General features: G+C 37.2%; 1 protein-coding gene across 1 annotated transcript in view; it reads right to left on the bottom strand.

Moving 5' to 3' along the window:
* BMPER (BMP binding endothelial regulator) overlaps nucleotides 1-20,058 on the bottom strand; it is a 198,776-nt gene that overhangs the window by 57,439 nt on the left and 121,279 nt on the right. Inside the window, exons 10-12 of the mRNA XM_063452077.1 lie at nucleotides 18,895-18,999; nucleotides 12,077-12,122; nucleotides 10,296-10,625 (exon numbers count right to left, since the gene is read on the bottom strand). Coding sequence (XP_063308147.1) covers nucleotides 10,296-10,625; nucleotides 12,077-12,122; nucleotides 18,895-18,999 — 481 coding nt within the window. The remainder of the gene's footprint in view (nucleotides 1-10,295; nucleotides 10,626-12,076; nucleotides 12,123-18,894; nucleotides 19,000-20,058) is intronic.

Here is a 20,058-nt window from a genome sequence, read left to right as displayed (position 1 = left end):
TGGTGCTGAAAGTGAATGTCAAAATAGAGAAATAAGACCCAACAGGGAACTGTTATTTCCAAAGAAAGTGAACGTTCTGCTTTACATTAAGTTATCCATCCAAACAATATTAAGTCAGTAGATGAAGGACTGAAAAAATATTTGTTAATCTAAAAAAATTATTATTTTTGTTTCACTTGACTGACTCTTCTCCTTCCCTCAGAATTGGAGCATAGCAGGTTAAAAAGGGTTGAAAACCTCCACCCGGAAACTACAGACTTGTGAGCTTAACATTTTTGGTTGGTAAACTATTTAAAGGGCTGAAAGGGGAACACTGAAGAAGTTAATGGGGAAATAATAAATTAATAATCACTTCTTTGCTGTTTCTCCTTTTTACCTCTTTATTGGTCACTTCTCACTTGATCTATGAATGAAATTAACATTTAGTGACTGCCCTCTATCCATCAATTAGCTTTTTTTTTTATAATCAAGCATCTCTTTTTTCTTTTGGGCCATAGGTGGAATTCAGAAACACAAATCAAAATGAATATCCTCAACCGGCTTGTTCATTATTCGGGTACATTCGGCTTAAAGTTCAGGAATTTGAGCGAAACTAAATTTGGATGAATTTTTGTTCAGACTTAAACAGATATCCAAGTCTAGTAGTCTAATATTGATTAACATGTACACAATATAATTTCGACTCTTTATAAATCAATGCTAAGACCCTACCTTGAAGATGAGATGCAATTTTGGGCATCTGTATTAAAGAAAGATAATGCAGAACTTGAAAACTTGCAAAGGCGAGCTACAATATTAATAAGGGGATGGAGAATTTTGTTATGAGGAAAAGCTAGAAAAATGCATTCGTTTTCTTGAGGGAAAAGGAGCTACAGAGTGGATATGATGGCACTATATAATTATATACAGAGCCAGTACAACCCCCTAAGTGCTAAATTGTTCATTAGCAAGAATATACAACAGCAAGAGGTCATCCATTGAGACAGAAAGAAAGACATATTCACTAATAGGAGAAGAAAGGGTTCTTTACAATAAAAACAATAAAGATGTGGAACTCTCCACTCAAATAGGATGTCTTATCGGATTCTGTAGATATTTTTTTTAAAGGCCTGCATATTTTGTTTATTTGGAAAATTAAAATGTTCGAGGATACAATTAATATGTATGTGAACAGGTTGCAGATCTAAAGAGCGTATGCAATTATGGAGTCAAGAAGGATTTTGTTTCCATTTTTGTAGCATAATTGGCAATCGTTTCAAATATTATTATTTTTTTTGCCACATTAAAATATATCTTTTATTGAACTCAGTGGATTTGAGTCTTTTTTTCAACCTGGATTACTATAACTATCTATCTAAAAGAACTGCTAACTTCTTAACAAGTGATGTACAGGAGGCAGAGTTTACATGGATAATAATTTTATTTTTTTACCAAAATATATAAGATGTGTAAGGCAGAACCACCGTTGCACTATAAACAGGCTATTATCATGTTATGCCACGGATTAAATGAATGAACTCAATGTGTAAAATTGGATCTCTAGATAGAATGGTCAAATGCATTAGACAAGAAGCTGAGTTTATACCTAGACATAAAATCAAATTTAAAAGCAAATATATAAGAAAGGGGAGGGTAGCCATGCCTTATGGGTATCCTCTAGTCCAAAATCAGAGTTAGCCAATATGTAAAACAAGAGGACAGGACATGGAATATAGTGTAGTATGATTTTAATATTAATACACAAAAATAAGTCCTGCGCTCAAACTCCCACTACTCTTGGGCAGCAGCACTAGTACACATGTACACAGCCCCAAAACATACAATAAAAACCAAAGAAAAGAGTAACCTGCGCACAAGCCCAAAACCTACCCCAAAGTATTTAGGGGTTTGGAAAAATGCCCCTCTCTGTCTCCTTAGAGATTTGTTTGCCCAAAACAGGAGGAAACCAGGTGAATTGTTAGTGTAGGACCCACCTAAGAGGTTTGCCTTGATGTGGCAGGTGGGCTTATTGGGGTGAAACAAAAAACCTCCATTTGTCTCAATATGCATAGGGATTTGGTAACTCTTTTCTAGGTCTTTAATATTGGAGGTAGGTAAAATAATTGCACTTACAATTTTTTTTGAGCTGATAATTAGCTCCAAGAGCCTGACAACATGATGTTTACAACCTTGTTACATTATTTTCTATGGGAGCTGCGAACTGTAACTTAGAGACTGCTTTCTGGTTAATTTTCAACCCTGTCGTTACACATTACTGGCTGCCTGGTTTGAAGAGGTTAATCTCTATTTCTGCCATTTGAACAGAATTGGTAAGTTTTATTGGCCAGCCTCTATCCTTTTGCTACTGGCCACACATGATGACATCCACATGCTGAGGTGTGTGATTCTGTACTTTACCAGCATGTGTTAATGTTTAAATGGCTGATATCTATAGCAGCAGATGTTATTAGTGATACTGTATAAAAATGCAAAGAAGTAATTTTAGCAGCTACAAACTAGGTGAAATGGAAAAAGATGGACCAGTACATAGATATACACTAATCAGCCACAACAGCAAAACCAACTGCCTAATATCATGTAGGTCTCCCTCGTGCTGCCAAAACAGCTGTCATGCATTGAGGCATGAACTTCACAAGACTTCTAAACATGTCCTGTGGTATGTGGCACCAAAACATTAGCATCAGATCCTTTAATTCCTGCAATTTGCGAGGTGGGGCCTCCATTTGTTGTTCCAGTTCAACTCAATTTGGTTGAGATCTGGGGAATTTTGAGGCTAAGGCAACACGTTGAACTCTTTGTCATATTCCTCTAACCATTCCTGAACAATTTGTGCAGCCCAGTTACTACTTTTTTTAATGCCAATTAACAGCCATATTGAACCCCACACGCTTTTTATTACTTAAACAAGGATATATTTAAAACGGAGTGGCAAGATAATAACACTGGCATCATGGAACATATGGGGTGTAGATAGTCTGCAACAATCTCTAGGCAGGTGGTACATGTTAAAGTAAAATCCACATGAAAACCAGCACCCAGCAGAACATTGCCCAGAGGAAAATACTGCCTCTGTCAAGCCTGACTTTCTCCCATATTGCATCATGCTGCTATCTCTTCTTCAGGTAAACAATGTACATTAACCCAGCCATACAGCTGATCTAAAAGAAAACATGAGCTATCAGACCAGACAACTTTCTTTAAAATGCTCCATGGTCTAGTTGTGCTGCTCACATTCGCATTGAAGACGTTTTCTGCAGTGGAACGGAGTCATCATGTGCACTTTGTCTGGTCAGCAGGTACACAGCCCAACACACAGCAATCTGTAATGCACTGTGTGTTCTGACACCTTTCTAAAATGACCTGCATTATGTTCATTAGCAATTTGAGCTAAAATAGCTCTTCTGTGGTATTCTCTGGCACTTTAAAAGAGAGCAAGAGACAGGGATGTGAGGTAGAGGTTACTCTGGGAGGCCATAAGCTTTCCTAAAGAGATGGGTTTTAAGGCACTTCTTAAATGATTGAAGACTAGGGGAAAGACTGATGGCGGTAGGCAGACTATTCAATAGGAAGGGAAAGCGAGAAGTCCTGCAAGCGTGACTTGGCCGTACGGTTGTGAGCAACGTACAGGAGCGGAGATCTGTGAAGAGATATAAGAGGGGCTAGCATTGTTCAGTGCTTTATAGGTATGGGTTAGCACTTTGAATTGACTCCTATAGGATACAGGAAGCCAATGTAAGGACTGACAGAGGGGTGAGGTGTGAGAGGAACGACTAGATTTTAAAATCAGTCTGGTGGCAGCATTCATTACAGACTGTTTCCTGGGCAATACAGCTTTTGGGAAGACCAATTAGGAGAGGGTTACAATAATCCAAGCGTGAATTTACTAGATCATGGACAAGCTCCTTGGTGGCATCTTGCGTAAGAAAGGGGTGGATGCGGGCTATGCTTTTAAGATGGAATCTACAGGATTTGTCAACATACTGGATGTGAGGCCCAAAGGTGAGGCCAGAATTAAGTTTGACGCAAAGATAGCACGCTTGAAAGGATGGACTTGTGTGGATACCACTAACTTGAAGGGGGAGCGAAAGAGGAGGATCAGTATTAGGAGGAGGAAAGACAAGGAGCTCAGTTTTAAAGAGACTGAGTTTCAGAAAGCGGAAGGACATCCAGTCAGAGATGGAAGAAAGGCAAGCAGTGACACATTGCAGGACAGCAGGGGAGAAGTCTGGGGAGGAGAGATATATCTGGGTGTCAACAGTGTACAGGTGGTAGTGGAATTGAAAGAGGTAATAAGTTTGCCAAGAGAGGCAGTATAAAGAGAAAATAGAAGGGGACCAAGGACAGAGCTTTAGGGGACTCCAACCAAGACAGGATGAGGGGAGGAGATATAATTATAAAAGGAGACACTGAATGAGCGTTGGGAGAGATAAGAGGAAAACCACGAGTGGACAGAGTCACAGAGACCAAGTGATTGAAGAGTTTGAAGAAGGAGAGCATGATCAATGGTGTCAAAGGCAGCAGAGAGGTCAAGAAGAATTAGTATGGAGTAGTGGCCTTTGGATTTAGCTGCGATTAGGTCATTAGTAACTTTGATAAGAGCAGTCTAGGTAGAGTGGAGAGGGCGGAAGCCAGATTGAAGAGGGTCAAAAAGAGAGTTGGAATTGAGGAAGTGAGACATACGGGTAAAGACAAGTCTTTCCAGAAGCTTTGAGGAAAAAGGGAGCAGGGATATGGGATGAAAGTTAGAGGGGGAGGACGGGTCAATGGATGTTTTTTTTCACAATAGGTACTACAGTGGCATGTTTAATGTCAGCAGGGACAATGCCAGAAGAGAAAGAGCAGTTGGAGATGTGTGTTAAGGAAGGCACAAGACAAGGGTAGAGAGATCTGATAAGGTGAGATGGGACAGGATCGAGCAGGCAAGTGGTGGGGCGAGAGGAAAGGAGAAGCGCAGCCACCTCTTGTACAGTAGCCAGGGAGAACGTCTGAAGGGTAGGAAAGGCATTATCTATGTGTGGTTGAGAAAGAGAATGGCAAGGTGGGGAGAATTATTTCATTAGCTGTTCAATCTTGTCGGTAAAGTAGCATGCAAAGCTATCGGCTGTAAGGTTAGTTTGGGGGATGGCCACAGCAGAGTGAAGAAGAGAGTTAAAGTTGTATGAACACAATATGAATCTATAATGGAGAAAGTCTGACTGGGTGTGAGACTTCCTCCAGGAGCGTTCAGTACAAATATTCTGCCATAGTAAAAAAAAAAAAAAAATGCAATTCAGATTACATTTATAGATTTCTTACCTAAAGTTTCAAGCTAGACATTTTACTAATTTCTTTCTATTGCTTAAAGTTGAATGGATTAAAAAAAAAGTTTAGCTTTGTAAATGTTGTATGCCCAATACATTGTAATTCCATTGTGCATTAATGTGAGCCATACAGCTCCCAATTTGATAATGGTACAGCATTGGCAATTTTAAAATGCTTTACACATGACATAAACATGGACAGGATATACAGCTGAATGTTCAGGAGAATCCACCAGGTTTTATTACAACTGCTTAAAAGGTTTCTTTGTGTTCATTAGACACCATTTTCACTCACATCTGTTATATCATTTTAACACTGTCTTTAACAGTTTGTAGCCAGCAAAAAGGTCAGGCCACACAAAACACCAGGGACACTCACAATCTCTCAGTTCATGTGTTTAACGCAGATATGCAACCTCTATACATATAAAAGATTCAGTCTCTGGCCACCAGACTTGTAAGAAACACATGTTTTACCATGCCACTGCCATTCATAAAGTTGTCTTATGAGGCAAACACAACATTTAAAATATTCAGTGTGCAAGTCAGACTTCAGTTGTCCAAAAATAAATAGGTTCCCTTGAATTCTGATGCAAAACATTAAATATAATAATGTGTAGTATTTTATTGCCCTGAATAGATTATAAAGAAGTATAAAAATTGAAAGCAGTTTGTATTAGTTAAGGATACCAGGATGCCAAAGGGTTATTGAAGGTTCTGAGCATGTCATATACATGGGCAATAATGCAGTAACATATATTTGTGTTCAGCAAACTCCCAGGTATACTTAGGCACCTATGTTTTGGGCGTATGTTATCTTAAAAAGAGTAGAGAAATTCCAAAGCTCGAGGTGTTTGGAGAGGAGAGCGAAGGTCCAACTACAAAATCACACTCGGTTGAGGGTGTGCCCACATGGGGTGTACTAAACTCCCCTGGTTGGTAAAGTAGAAAAAATAATAAATCTTTATTAGAAAATATAAACACAGTGATTGTCAAGAGACTATATAAAATGTACGGGGTACAGGAGTGGGGACTGGTCTCTGAGGCTGTGTGTACGGGAGACAACAGGGTAAATGTAGTTAGGGACAAACTGTGAAAAAGTGATGTCAGATACTGGGACCAGACATCCACCTCTGAAGCTAGCTTTACAGACTATCATGTGGTGATAGAGTGTCTGCATGGGTGATGCAAATAGCTAAAAAAAAATAGCCCTATAGACCCAAACTGTCTGCATAAAGGTTCAGAAGCTGTTATTCTGGGAGGGATACCCAATAAACAGGATGTCCTTCCCTGAAGTCTGTAGCAAGCACTAAACCTGTTACATAGGTAGTTGTCCAATAATAAAGAACATGCTGGTTACACTAGTAAGGTAAATTGGGATCAAAGTATAATGCAAGGGGAAAAAAGAAATGAAGTCATACTGACAGGAATCCCTCTTGTATAAAGATACCCAAATCACTCAATTCGTCTAGGTAGTAATCAGCCTCTAAGTTTAAAATAGTAGAGTGCTTGCAAAGAAACATTTGCAGACAGAGTTGCAGCAGTGGTTAAATGTGTTGCTCATGCTTGCAAAATGCTAGTATCCCAATGATATATAGTAACCTAATGGTATTACTCCAGGAGGGGATACAAAGTTGCAGTATTAAATCAAAACATGAGGAAAGAAGATAGCTGCTAAATATAGGGAGAAAATTCCCTGAATCGATGGGTCCTTACTCCCAGGACAGAGGGCTACCCCTGCCTCCCAATTGCAAAGGACGTCTCCCCGCCAGCCAGACCAAACACCCACAAATTCCCAACCCTATACAGAAGTGAATAAATAAAAAGTAAAAAATCAGCCTAAGCCTAAGTCTGAATTAAGCGTGTAGATCAAATAAATGTAAAGAGTCTAGCTAGGCTAAGCGTCTTTCTCGACGCGCGTTTCGGCGCTATGTGGCGCCTTTTTTAGCTATTTGCATCACCCATGCAGACACTCTATCACCACATGATAGTCTGTAAAGCTATCTTTAGAGGTGGATGTCTGGTCCCAGTATCTGACATCACTTTTTCACAGTTTGTCCCTAACTACGTTTACCCTGTTGCCTCCCGTACAAACAGCCTCAGAGACCAGTCCCCACTCCTGTACCCCATACATTTTATATAGTCTCTTGACAATCACTGTGTTTATATTTTCTAATAAAGATTTATTATTTTTTCTACTTTACCAACCAGGGGAGTTTAGTACACCCCATGTGGGCACACCCTCAGGCGAGTGTGATTTTGTAGTTGGAGCTTCGCTCTCCTTTCCAAACACTTCGTGCTTTGGAATTTCTCTATTATTTACCGCTCGGGGTTAGGCCCCTTATGTGTTGCCCATTCAGTCCCTTTTTTTGACTCCAGAACTAGGTATCTCTAGTTCTGTAGTCATCTATTTTTATCTTAAAAAGAGTTCCGAATCCATGCATTATTTTTAAGTCTGCCCTCACTCCCACACCAGAATGGGTGAAGGTAAGCATTGCCTACCTATACAAATATGCATGATGTAAGAACACACTACCTATTGTACTCTCTATATATAATACACATGAAGGGAGCTATTACATAAGCTTATGGATTCCCATAAATTGTGTGCTAGTTTCATTCATGTCAATTTTTATTTTACTTTATTTTAGGATTTATAATTTTTACAATAATAAAAATGAACAAAAATAAAAAAAATTATTAAACATGAATACATAAATAATTACTTAAACATGAATACATAATAATAATAAAACATAATAGAAACAGATGATTACACAAAAAAATTATTAATGTCTTGTAAATGCTATTTTTGCCAACTGCTGAACTACATATGCAAAAAAAAAAAAAAAAATCACACCAAAAGCCAGTCATTTAAACTATCATCCTAAACTATCAAACTAAGGTTGCTAACTCTTTCTACTTCCATATTATTTAGAACTTATACCTCAATTTAATATTGTTAGATAAGATTTTCAAATGATTTAATGTTTTTAGATACATGTATGTCAAATTATGAAAATATATATCAAGATTAAAAATAAAATTATAGTATACTAAAAGGTTATGCCAAAATATTACATAATTTGAAAAGCTTTGCCAACAATATTAAATTGAGGCCTTCATTTTTGGATAACCCATTGACTTCTTAACATGCAATCATGTGGTCATATTTACAAGTCCTTGTTTCATTATTCTTGTTCCATTCAGTCTCTATTTTCCCTCTGTGTAATCTTTCTGTATAGCGCATTCATAATAGTTTATGCTCTAGGGAAATCCTGGTTTATGTGAACTGTATGTGTAACTTTTCAGGCATATGGATGGGCATTGGACAAAAAAAATAGAAAAAAGGAAAGAAATTAATGTTTTCTTTTCCACTCCTCCTTTGACACATCTATGATGAGGTACTTCAGACAAAGGAGTTTATGGTTAAAATTTCAGCATTACTAACCAAAGCAATTCACTGCACATTTTTCAAAGCGATTGTTGATGAATATGTGTTTAATCAGCCAATCATAGTGTCAGAATTTGATTTAAGATCATTAACAAGGGAATAACATTTTTTTCACTCTTATGCAAATATACATGAACCTCAGGTCATAAGGTATGATCTTCATCATGTAAAGAGGCCCTAGAGTTACCATGGCAAATAAACGAAAAGAAGTAGGAGCCTTATACTTATATGTAATCCTATATTCAGGATTGTGCCATAGTACCAAATAATTGTTTCTTGTGACTTTTTAAAATGATCAAATGACATAAAAAATTGCCTCATTAGTTTTACATGCTGTTTAATTCATTTAACAGTAAATATTGTTTTAGTTGGAACGTTAATTCACTATGCAGACCAAATCTCATAGGGATCCTTACTATGTATATGACACGTTAATAAGATATTTCTCAGCGTTCACCCAATGTTTATCTATAACCAGGATATTACAGTCCCAAATCAGTTCGTCAAAACAAATTTAAGCTCTTAACACATCTTCTAAGATTCTGTGGACCTGCTTGTCTGTTAACTCAGAAGTCAATCCAGGAAATATACCAGATGTTGTTAATGTAATTCTCTGCCCAGTACACTCTCCAACAAAAACTAGCTAGCTCCAGCCATTCATAGTAGTCTCCCCTCTTACCCCATCAATACACCAATTCTCCTTCAACTTGCTATTTAAAAGAAAGCTTGTTTTACACCATCATTTCTTACTTGTACCTATTTCTTTAAAAACATGTATTTATCCACATACACCCAAGCCATCGTTTGACACTTTAAAAGTTTAAATCTTTCGCACACAATCTTGCCTTTATTTTTCCATTATTTTCCAGAAAAACTTTCATATCATCACTCCCCATTTCTTCAGTCTCAAATAATTTTCACACTACTCATTACTCATTATACATCTCATCAAATTCTTTCCCTAATGTCTACATATATTTTACAGATCATTCTCTGAAAATTCATTGAAAAGCACCCATGATACTTTTGTGAGTGCCGGGAATGCATTTTTTGTAAACTCTTCTAGGAGCAAACCCGGGACAGTTGTTCATTTATAGGGCAGCATTCAATGCCGTTCTATGATATACGCGATTGGTGCAGCACGAAGCCGCGCATGAGCACCAGATCGCAATGACGCTTTTCTAAGAGATTAAGCCCTGCTACTTCATCAGTTTGACAAAAAAGGGGGCGCGGACTGCCGAGGAACAGAGGTAAGTTTGATCTATAATAAGAACTCGAAAATATATTTTATTAAGGGGAGGTTAATATAAAAGCAAGAAAGAAGGCTAAGGGGCCTGTCTTTCTTGCTTTTATATGTTGACTATAGTTCTCCTAAAGGAACAACTGTGATCACATTATTACCTTCACCTTTGTAGCTGTTTGGATGCAATGAAGGATATGTGGTTAGATCAGTTAAAGGCTCTATACATAATTCTGTATATGCATTCAAAAATTAAAAGTAGCTAATGCAATTTCAGTGCAACAACTTGTGCAATTCTTACCTGCTTTGGCAGTCACTTTGAGGAGGTAGCCTTCCAAATCTATGTGAAATTGAGGTGTCTCATAAGGCAATGATATTCTTGTTCCATTCCATTTCACTGTAAGATGCTGTTGCAGGCTAATAATGCTTCCTCCTATTACCAGGTCCACCGTTTTTGTCCATGAGAATGAATGTGTCCTTCGAGCATCATTTTTCACTAGAACTTGAAAGGATGAGGTGGAAGAGGAGCAATCTTTTGTCAGAACATATTGACAGGTTCCCTGAAAGTTGAAAGTCCGTCCATCGAAAGTGTTGTAGTGGGGGTCGCCAAACACAGTGCATACTCCAGGTTCTAATTAAAATATAATTCATGTATGGGTAACAGTGTTTAAACCATTTTTGGGTATGCTTAGACAGGGTTTTAAATTGATAAATGACTTACAAACGTTTTTCTAAAGTAGGCAGTTTGAAAAAATTATGTATTTGGCTTTTTTAAGATGGCTGTTGTCTAATCACAATGCTGAATAAATCATTTGATTTTTCCAAGCTACTCACTATTTCATTCCCTGTACCTGCTCTCCTGCTTTTTAAAACAGCTCTATCACATATGATGTATACAATTTTACATTTAAGTACTAGGTTGTAAATATAACTTCAAGCTTACAATATTTAAACAAGAAACTAATAAAGATAGCTATCAACTCATATACATTTCTTTCATGGTCTGGATTTCTCAGAATGAAAAAGCAACATTGAGTTTATTAGGGCTGTCCAGCAGCTCTGGGAGGGTTTCCAACAGATCTGTCTATGGACTATGTATGCGTGTGTCCTGTCCCTTAGCCATCTTTATCAACATTGGACATTTGGACTTTCTAACACAATTTTGCAGTGAGCAGTCCTGTTCAGCTTGTTCTATGATGCTGTAAATAAGCTCTAGCGAGGTGTTAGGTACTTTGAAAGTATTTTTCCCATTATAGGCACACCCATGTTGACAACTGGTGATTTCATACCTCACAACAGTGGAGTCCTGGCTGGGTGTCACCAGTGATGTAACTGTACCACTAATGACACTTATAATGAGCATCTGTGTGGCTGGCCCACCAGCCTTCTGGACCATGCAGGTACTACTGCTGAAGTGCTCCTTGCATGGTTCTAATGCCCACTTCACAGCAGTTGCACATCTTATGATGTGCTCACACTGTGCAGTCAGATGTGGGACACCAGGGTCTAAAGGGTAGGATCCCAGAATTGGGAGGCATGTGGTCTTGATACCTCTATATTATAAAAAAAAAAAAAAAAACACTACAGTAGTAGGATGGCATGCTCATGGTGCTATAGGGTGTCCATTTAAGAGAATCTACCACGGAAAATACATTTTACAAAAGTATGAAAGACATAGGGTTTTATTCTCTGAACACCAAATTGTAATGAATTTTTTAAAAAAATGAAGTCCAAAATTTTTTAAAAATATACTGATTAGTACAATTATAAAATTAGGGGTGGTGTAGAATCATCACTTAAAAAAATACTTAATGCAATCTCCATTCTATATTGATCTAACAAGCTATCTTACAAACAAAAATGATATGCTTATCTTTAAGTAGAATAGAAAAAAAAGAAAGAAAACTGCAGTGCAACTTTATATGCATAAAAATAATTTTACACGTATGCAATAGTAAACATCTAAAACTTTGTGTTTTGCTCATTAATTATAAAATACATTTTAAGTATTAATTTGTAACACAATTGCATAACAATATACTGCATTACAAATGAAAGATAAAAAAAAAAGAACTTACTCACTTTCAGTGCAAATTGGACAGCAGCCTTTTCTATTTAGTATTTTGCCCTGAAAAAGATAGATCAGTGAGATTTGTTTAAGAATGTAATTTTATATCTTCATAACTGAGTGAACCCTTGAACTAGTTCAGGTCAATGCATCATAAAGAGGCATTTCAATCTTAGATGAAAAAAGCTGTGATAGCTATTCACTGTGACCTATATGGCAATAAAACAAATAATTAGATACTAAAAGTTGAGGCCCAGGCTCAGATAGGGGCTGGGTGGGCCCAGAAAGGGGCCAGGTGGGATAAGGTGGCATAGGTGTCCACCTATGCTGTTCCCTATGGCTTGGGCTCCGTCAGATCCTGAGCGGGTGCCTATCTGGACATGGCGCTCCAGCTCTGATTGCAAGGGGAGCGCCATGTCCAGATAGGCACCCGTTCCTTCTATCAGCAGAGCGATCAAAATACTCCAGGGAACTTTGTCATCTCCACATCTATTTAAGGCAGCCCACTTTAACAGCACGCTCATCGTCCCACAATGCTTCTCAATGGCTCAGTGCCGCAGCCAGTGTTCTGAATTGATAACTAAGCACTGGACCATGAGGGAGCTCTTAAAGTGGTCTTCACTTGGTATTGGTGCTCTCAGTATAGTCATTCGATAATGACTCAATGATCTCAGGATAATGCTCTCAGTGTACCATCATTAGATTCTAATGAGAGAAATCTCAATGTATCCATCCTGGTAAAATATTTGATAAATAAACAAATAAATAAATAAATTAGACCAGCAGGGAAAGGTAAGCAGGAGAGGGACAAAACATACAAACATAAAAACATACATACACACAAAATTCAGGCATCAAGCACGAAAAGATTCAACCACATACAGTTAGCATTAGTCTACACCACACAACTCTGAGCCTCTAAACACACACACACTCTCACACAGAAGCCTCCCATTTAACACATACAACACTCAGCCACCAGCAGCCACAAACATACAACACACACAAAATATATCCCAGGGCTCTAGGAGGGGGGCCCAAACTGGCAGGGTCTATCTTACAGCCTTTGAAAGACATCCCCTTCTTCTCCAGCCCAGTAGTTCTTTGGTGGTCCTATCAAAGACTTCCCAATGCAGCTCAAAGGGAAGTGTTTGCAAGACAGATGCTTTGACAGATGCAATTGTCTGTATCTTGAGTTTAGCTCCACTGGTGGTGAACAAAGCAGGAAGTAACAGGACCAGTTGTCTGATTGACAGCTAGGGGATGTAGCAAGGATAACTTATAAAAGTGATAATTTCTATTGAAAAAGAAAAAAACTCTTCACATATAAAGAACTTAAGCAAGCTTAAAGGAACACTATAATTACCAAGAACAACTTTATTTTAAGGAAGCAGTTTTAGTGTATAGATCATGCCTCTGAAGTTCCACTGTTCAATTCACTGTTATTTTGGAGTTAAATGGGGCACTGTAGTCACCATAACAACTACAGCTTAATGTAGTTGTTCTGGTGACTATAATGGTTCCCTTCAAGCTTTTTTCATGTAAACACTGCCTTTTCAGAGAAAAGGCCGTGTTTACATTGCCTCTAGGGACACCTCCAAGTGGCCACTCCTTAGATGGCCACTGGAGGTGCTTCCTGGCTCAGTGCTGCCGAAAAATGAGCCCTGATGTTCAGCGTCTCCATGCTCTGCATGGGGACACTACATTTTCTTCATAGAGATGCATTGATTCAATGCATCTCTATGAGGAGATCCTGATTGGCAAAAACGGCATTTGGACCCATCCCCGTGTTGATTTTAGCCAATCCAATGCTTTCGCTGTGTAATAGATTGACTAAAAATTGGGCATTTGATGATGTCACAAAGGGGGCATAGCCAGCACGGCGGCGCTGGAATTTTAAATTGTTCTGAGTTTTAAATTTTTATAGGGGGACTAAGGGAGGGGCAAACAACCTAAATGGTGGGTTTAACACTATAGGGTCAGAAATACATGTTTGTGTTCCTAACTCTATAGTGCTCCTTTAAATGACTTTTGTTTCTGTTTATGAAGCCTGGCTGTCACTGACACGGCCTGCATGAAAACAAAATGGTTTAATTTTCAATCTGATGTAACTTACTTTGAATTATTTTATCTCCTGCTCTGTAAATTGAACTTTAATCAAACACAGGAGGCTCCTGCAAAGTCTAGCATGCTATTAGCAGATAAGGAAATACAAAAAATCGAAATTAAATAGGTTTTGCAATAAAGGAAGTGCAAACATTAGATGACTCTTTACAGTAAGTGTTTAGGAAGTTGTGTAAGTCAAATGCAGTGAGGTGCATAAACAAAGTGATTTAACTCCTGAATGGCAGAAAATTGAGCAGTGAGGCTGCACGGGGAAGAACTATACACCTTAACTGCTTCATTAAGCTAAAGTTGTTTTGGTGACTACAGTGTCCCTTTAAGTGCTTTAGGGGACTGGAGTGTCCTTTTAACTTAACTATGTAATAGGAAAATTATTTGAAACATTTAAACCGCTACACTAAATAGTTCCAATAAGAGTCTCATTTAAACTAGTGAGCTACTTAGCAAAACAGAAAAGAGAAGTGGATATCCTTTATAGAATAAATATAAAATATTATAATTCGCTATCTTCTAACGCTGAGGGAACATTTTGTGTATAATCTAGTTTTGTAGTCTTATGTAAGCAAATAGTGAAAGACAATATAGGGGTGTAAATTCAGGGAAAATAAGTGTTAATTTAAACAATGTGTATTTATTACAGGATGGCTAAAACCTGTCTCTTGAGACCTCCTTCCCACTATAATGCATTCTCCATAACTTGTAAACCTTTTTGTGACATCTACATAACTGAAAGGCTTATAGCATTGTTCAGGTATTAAAAGGCTATCTTTCAATATGACAATTTGAGAATGCATGGTGATTTTAGACAAATTGTCTGGAATGCCAAATAAGGTTTTTCTATGGGATCCTATTGTAGTAATATTTATACTGAATTTTATAGCAAAATTCATCTAGTGTTAAGCACAACATACTATATCTGATAAATTGTCACATTACTTATTAGCTAACTGTGATTTTAACTTTGTCTCCTATTTATAAAATATATAAAAGTGAAACTGCTGAAATGTAGAGTACAGCCAATAAAGTCATAAATACTAAATCAATGACAAAAGGTATTACTACAATTTAAAACCCATATGCTACACAATTAACATGCCACAAAACGAGACATTTATGGAGCACATTTTCCTCATAGTTGGAAAGACTAAACATTTCCAAAACAATCCTTTTAAATATGTTAACATCTGTAGCCCTCCCTTGTTCTCAACCCCCTTGTGCGTCTCTGAATCAATGCATTAGCTAATAACACCCAGACTTATATATGTGTGTCTACATTTTACAATAAATTAATTACATTTGCAAATAAATATATAGTAAAAGTTATGGAAAAAGTAAAAAAAATCAGTACTATCCATAACTTAATTTAATTGTAATGTAATATTTTGACATTTACAATATTTCTACCACCAAAGTTAATACTTGCCAACTTTGGCAAATATGAGGATGGACCAGGAGGGGGCTGAGGCCAGAATTGTGTATGTTAATGACACAACGTAGATCACCTGTGATGTGATTGCCCATTAAGAGCAACTGTCATCATGTTGACCACGTGCACCAAGGTGATAGTTTGTCCTTAAACGTGGTCAAGATGGGTTATGAATGCATAGAGCAATGATAAGCTAGCTGAATAATAAACTAGTATAGTTGCTCAAGCTATCTGCATAAATCTCATGTTTTTTTGGGGTAATTTGCACATGTATCCTTTTTATGCTATTATACTTTGAGCTACGTTTAGCAGATCCAATCCAATCCAAGATTCAACAAAATCACTGCATTCAAGAGAAGCGTTGTGCTATCCTAAAAATACCAGATGCCTATTAATCTAGAGTCATATTGTGAGTTGTCATTTGGTTACACCGTGTAGTTACATTTCATATACTGGTTACACTATTACATATGTTATTTGTTTTCTTTCCATATATGTGTTTTCTCTTGAGTCAAGCTGCTACAAAAAAAGTTTTTTTTTTTTTTTTTTTTATGTAGCTGCACTCATTTAAGGTTTAAGAGATTAAGGACAAGAATGTCGATTTCTTTCAGGAATGGAATTTTTTAACAGTGCGATATTTTAGTTATCAATATGTTGATAAAGTATATCATTGTCATCCTATTTTTATATAGCAGATTATAGAAGTTCAAATAAGGTTTCAAACTATGACAAGTAATGCTGCTCCAATGAATTCCACATATGGGTAATTGGTTTTTATTTTATTTTTTCTTAAGAGTAAGGTAATCGCATTTTAATTCACATGTGTTGAAAATGTTCGTCAATAGCAAGTGTTCCCCGAGGAACATGACAAGTGATATAATCCAATTTTTACCCCTAGAAAACAACCCCTCTCTAATCATGTTTCAGTCTTCCTAGGTTTTATGAGGCTTTCAGTTTTGTGTCTGAAAATATTTCAGGCAAGACTAATTAGACTTTTCTTTGGTTGTGCAACAGAAACAGCTGTTGTTTTTTTGTGCTTCATTTGGCACCAAAGTAAAAGAAGGCAACTTTTGATTTGTAATAAAGTACAGATGTGTACAAAATTAAATGCTTTCTACATCACAGCTTGAAGAAACCTTAACTAAATGTACAATAGAGGGATTTTTTTTATTTATTTTTTTACTGAAAATGTGCATGAGTTGTGTGTATTGTTCTGTTAGGAGTATTCACCCCCATGTTTTCTGGACAAGATGGTTTAGTCCACTATTAATTAACGACAGTGCCAAATAATTTTGTATCGGTTTCAATCTATTTCTTTGAATGAGGTTACCAGTCTTAAGTCAGAAGCAGTTGAAGAAAATAAAGAATAATTATTAATCAGGGGTGCCCAAAAGGTAGATCCCCAGATGTTCTAAACTACAGCTTCCATGACGCTTTGTCATTCTAAGGCATTCTAAAGGCATGCAAAACCTTAAAGGATTTGCAGTTCTACATCAGAAGATCTACTTTCTGGGAACACCTATTATAGATACTAAGCAAATAACATTAATGATAAAACAGTTTGCGCTGCATTTGGAACTACATATCAGCAGAGCAATGTCTCTATTTGGGATATAACCGAACACCATATTTAAATAGTTTAGCATCTACTGAATTCCTATGGATAAAAGGGAATCTCATTTGGGTTTCATGTACCCAGGACACTTCCAGCTGGTTACTGCATTGATCTATCAATAGTTTTTCCAACTGCTGTTGATTGTTTGTCATCTAGTGGTTGTATTTACTTATAATTGTATGTGTGTTTGTGTTCCATATTTTCATATTCCATTTTATGCCTATGATCGCCATGTCTAGTAGTTTGTATTGCACTAATTGAGACCTGATTTAGATTTATACTATTTAAAATCTGTTTTCATTAGAACTCAACATGTTTTTTTAATGATTCCAATGAATAAGTAAAGATATTTTTTAATTGGTCTTGTTCCGTTCCATATGTTGCATTTCTTTTGCACTCCAGTGAGATAACAATGATCTGTGGGAAGCTGCAATTTGGTGTTCAATGTATTTTTGAAATGTGAGTTATATTATTGGTACCACTATTTTCTATGTAAATAATCTGGGGAAAAAACAGTATTAGAAAAAAATAAATACAGAATGTTATGGCAGATAAGAAGCATCCGGCCTATTTAGTCTGCCCAATTTTCTAAATACTCTCATTAGTCACTAGCCTTATCTTATAGTTAGGATAGCCTTATGCCTATCCCATGCATGCTTAAACTCCTTTACTGTGTTAAACTCTTCCACTTCTTCTGGAAGGCTATTCCATGCATCCACTACCTTCTCAGTAAAGTAATACATCCTGATATTATTTTTAAACCTTTGCCCCTCTAATTTAAGACTATTTCCTCTTGTTGTGGTAGTTTTTCTTCTTTTAAATATAGTCTCCTCATTTACTGATTCCCTTTATGTATTTAAATGCTTCTATCATATCCCCCCTGTCTCATCTTTCCTCCACGCTATCCATGTTAAGATCCTTTAACCTCTCCTTGTAAGTTTTATCTTGCAATCCATGAACCAGCTTAGTAGCCCTTCTCTGAACTCTTTCTAGAATATTAATATCCTTGTGAAGATATGATCTCCAGTACTGCGTACAATACTCCAAGTGAGTGTTCTGTACAATGGCATGAGCACTTCTCTCTTTCTACTGCTAATACCTCTCCCTATACAACCAAGCATTATGCTAGTATTTCCTGCTGCTGCATTACATTGTCTGGCTACCTTTAAGTCATCTGAAATAATTACTCCTAAATCCCTTTCCTCAGATGTTGAGGTTAGTAGGGTATCAAATATTCTATACTCTGCCCTTGGGTTTTTACACCCAAGTTGCATTATCTTGCACTTATCCACATTAAATGTCAATTGCAACAGCTGTGACCATTTTTCTATTTTACCTAAATCATTTGTCATTCTTCTCTCAATTAATTATGATTGCAGGAATTTGGAAACATTTCTTCAGCTCTAAACTAAGCATCTCTCTAAAAATGTCACAATTTAATGGTGTGCGACTGCAAATGCTTGTTATACATTTATTGTCTCATATTCAGGCATATGCTAATTCACCACGTTTACATGTGAAATGTGTGCATATTGCCTATTAAATGACATACTCGTTAGCATACATAAAATAATTTCTGAGCTACAAATAAACTTCACATATGAGGCATATATAAAACACCAGCAGTATGAGTTTGTTGTATAAAGATAGGAGAAAGAAATACTCACTTGTGGGCAGCTGTTAACTGGAATGCACTGCTTCTTGCGACACTCTGTCTTGCCTTTCACACAGGAACAGATGGTGCAGTTGACAGAGGACCACATCTCCGCATCCTAAATGAAAAAGCCAAAAAGATGCTGCAATCAGCTGGACACAGTGTAACAAGGGATTTTAGTAAAGTATAAATGTCATAAACAATTTTCCCCTAAGGGTTTCCATCATTGCTTAATCTAAATTACAGAGCTATGACCAGGTCCCTAGAGAAAAGATATTCTAAGTGCAAATAAAACTATATGTTGCATTTAATTTCTAATTTCCAATTAGGCAAAGCAAGAACCTGCCTACAGGTGCCTGTCCTGTATGGTGCCAGCTTTTAAGTCATAGTAGTCGTAGTTAGTGTCCTCTATAGCCCCCACTTTTTACAATTAGCCACCACCAGCCGCCATCTTTTTTTTCTGCCTCAAAAAAGGGCAAATAAAAATCCATAAAGTGGTGTCACATTATTTAAAAAAAAAAAAAAGGACGATCACAAAAAACATGCCAAAAGAAAATCCCAACAACAAAAAAATATCCCATCTTCACTTATAAAGCATTCCCATGCCAACCAATTGGTTGGTGCTCTCTCAGGTGAATCCTGAGACTGGTAGGAAAGTCTCAAGATTTATCTCTCAGAACACGAAAGACATCTAATGGTAAGTATTCATTTTATTTTAAAGTATCTAGTTTATTGCCTACTCACTAATACTAGGGTGAGGGGGGTACATAGTGTATTTGTTTATTGGGGGATGACTAGCAGCTTGGGGACCCCTGTTTAGTTGAATAGCCCACTCTCGAAGTGCATGAGAGGGAGCTATTCAACTAAACAATGGTCCCCCCATTAGTTATTTTAATAGGTGCCCCACCATGGGGAAATAGGGACTTGTGCCAGGTTCCCCTTTATTAGATTAGCGACTAGGCAGCCATAGCACAGATGCTAGTATTTTTTTACAACAATGAGCAGCCACTGACTGTTCACTGTTTAGTAGACATGCTGATACTCACGGCACTGCGATAGGGGAAGGAGGAGGCATTCAACCTCCATTATACTAACACGGGGGTCATACTGACCTCCATTAGGTGAGGCCAGTATGGGGGATTTAGGAGGCAGCGGGGAGTACAGCTCCACACTGCTT

Source organism: Pelobates fuscus, chromosome 4 (genome assembly GCF_036172605.1).
Source record: "Pelobates fuscus isolate aPelFus1 chromosome 4, aPelFus1.pri, whole genome shotgun sequence".
Taxonomy (NCBI): Eukaryota; Metazoa; Chordata; class Amphibia; order Anura; family Pelobatidae; genus Pelobates; species Pelobates fuscus.
The sequence above is the reverse complement of the archived record's forward strand: the minus strand, read 5'-3'. Positions and strand labels throughout refer to the sequence as shown.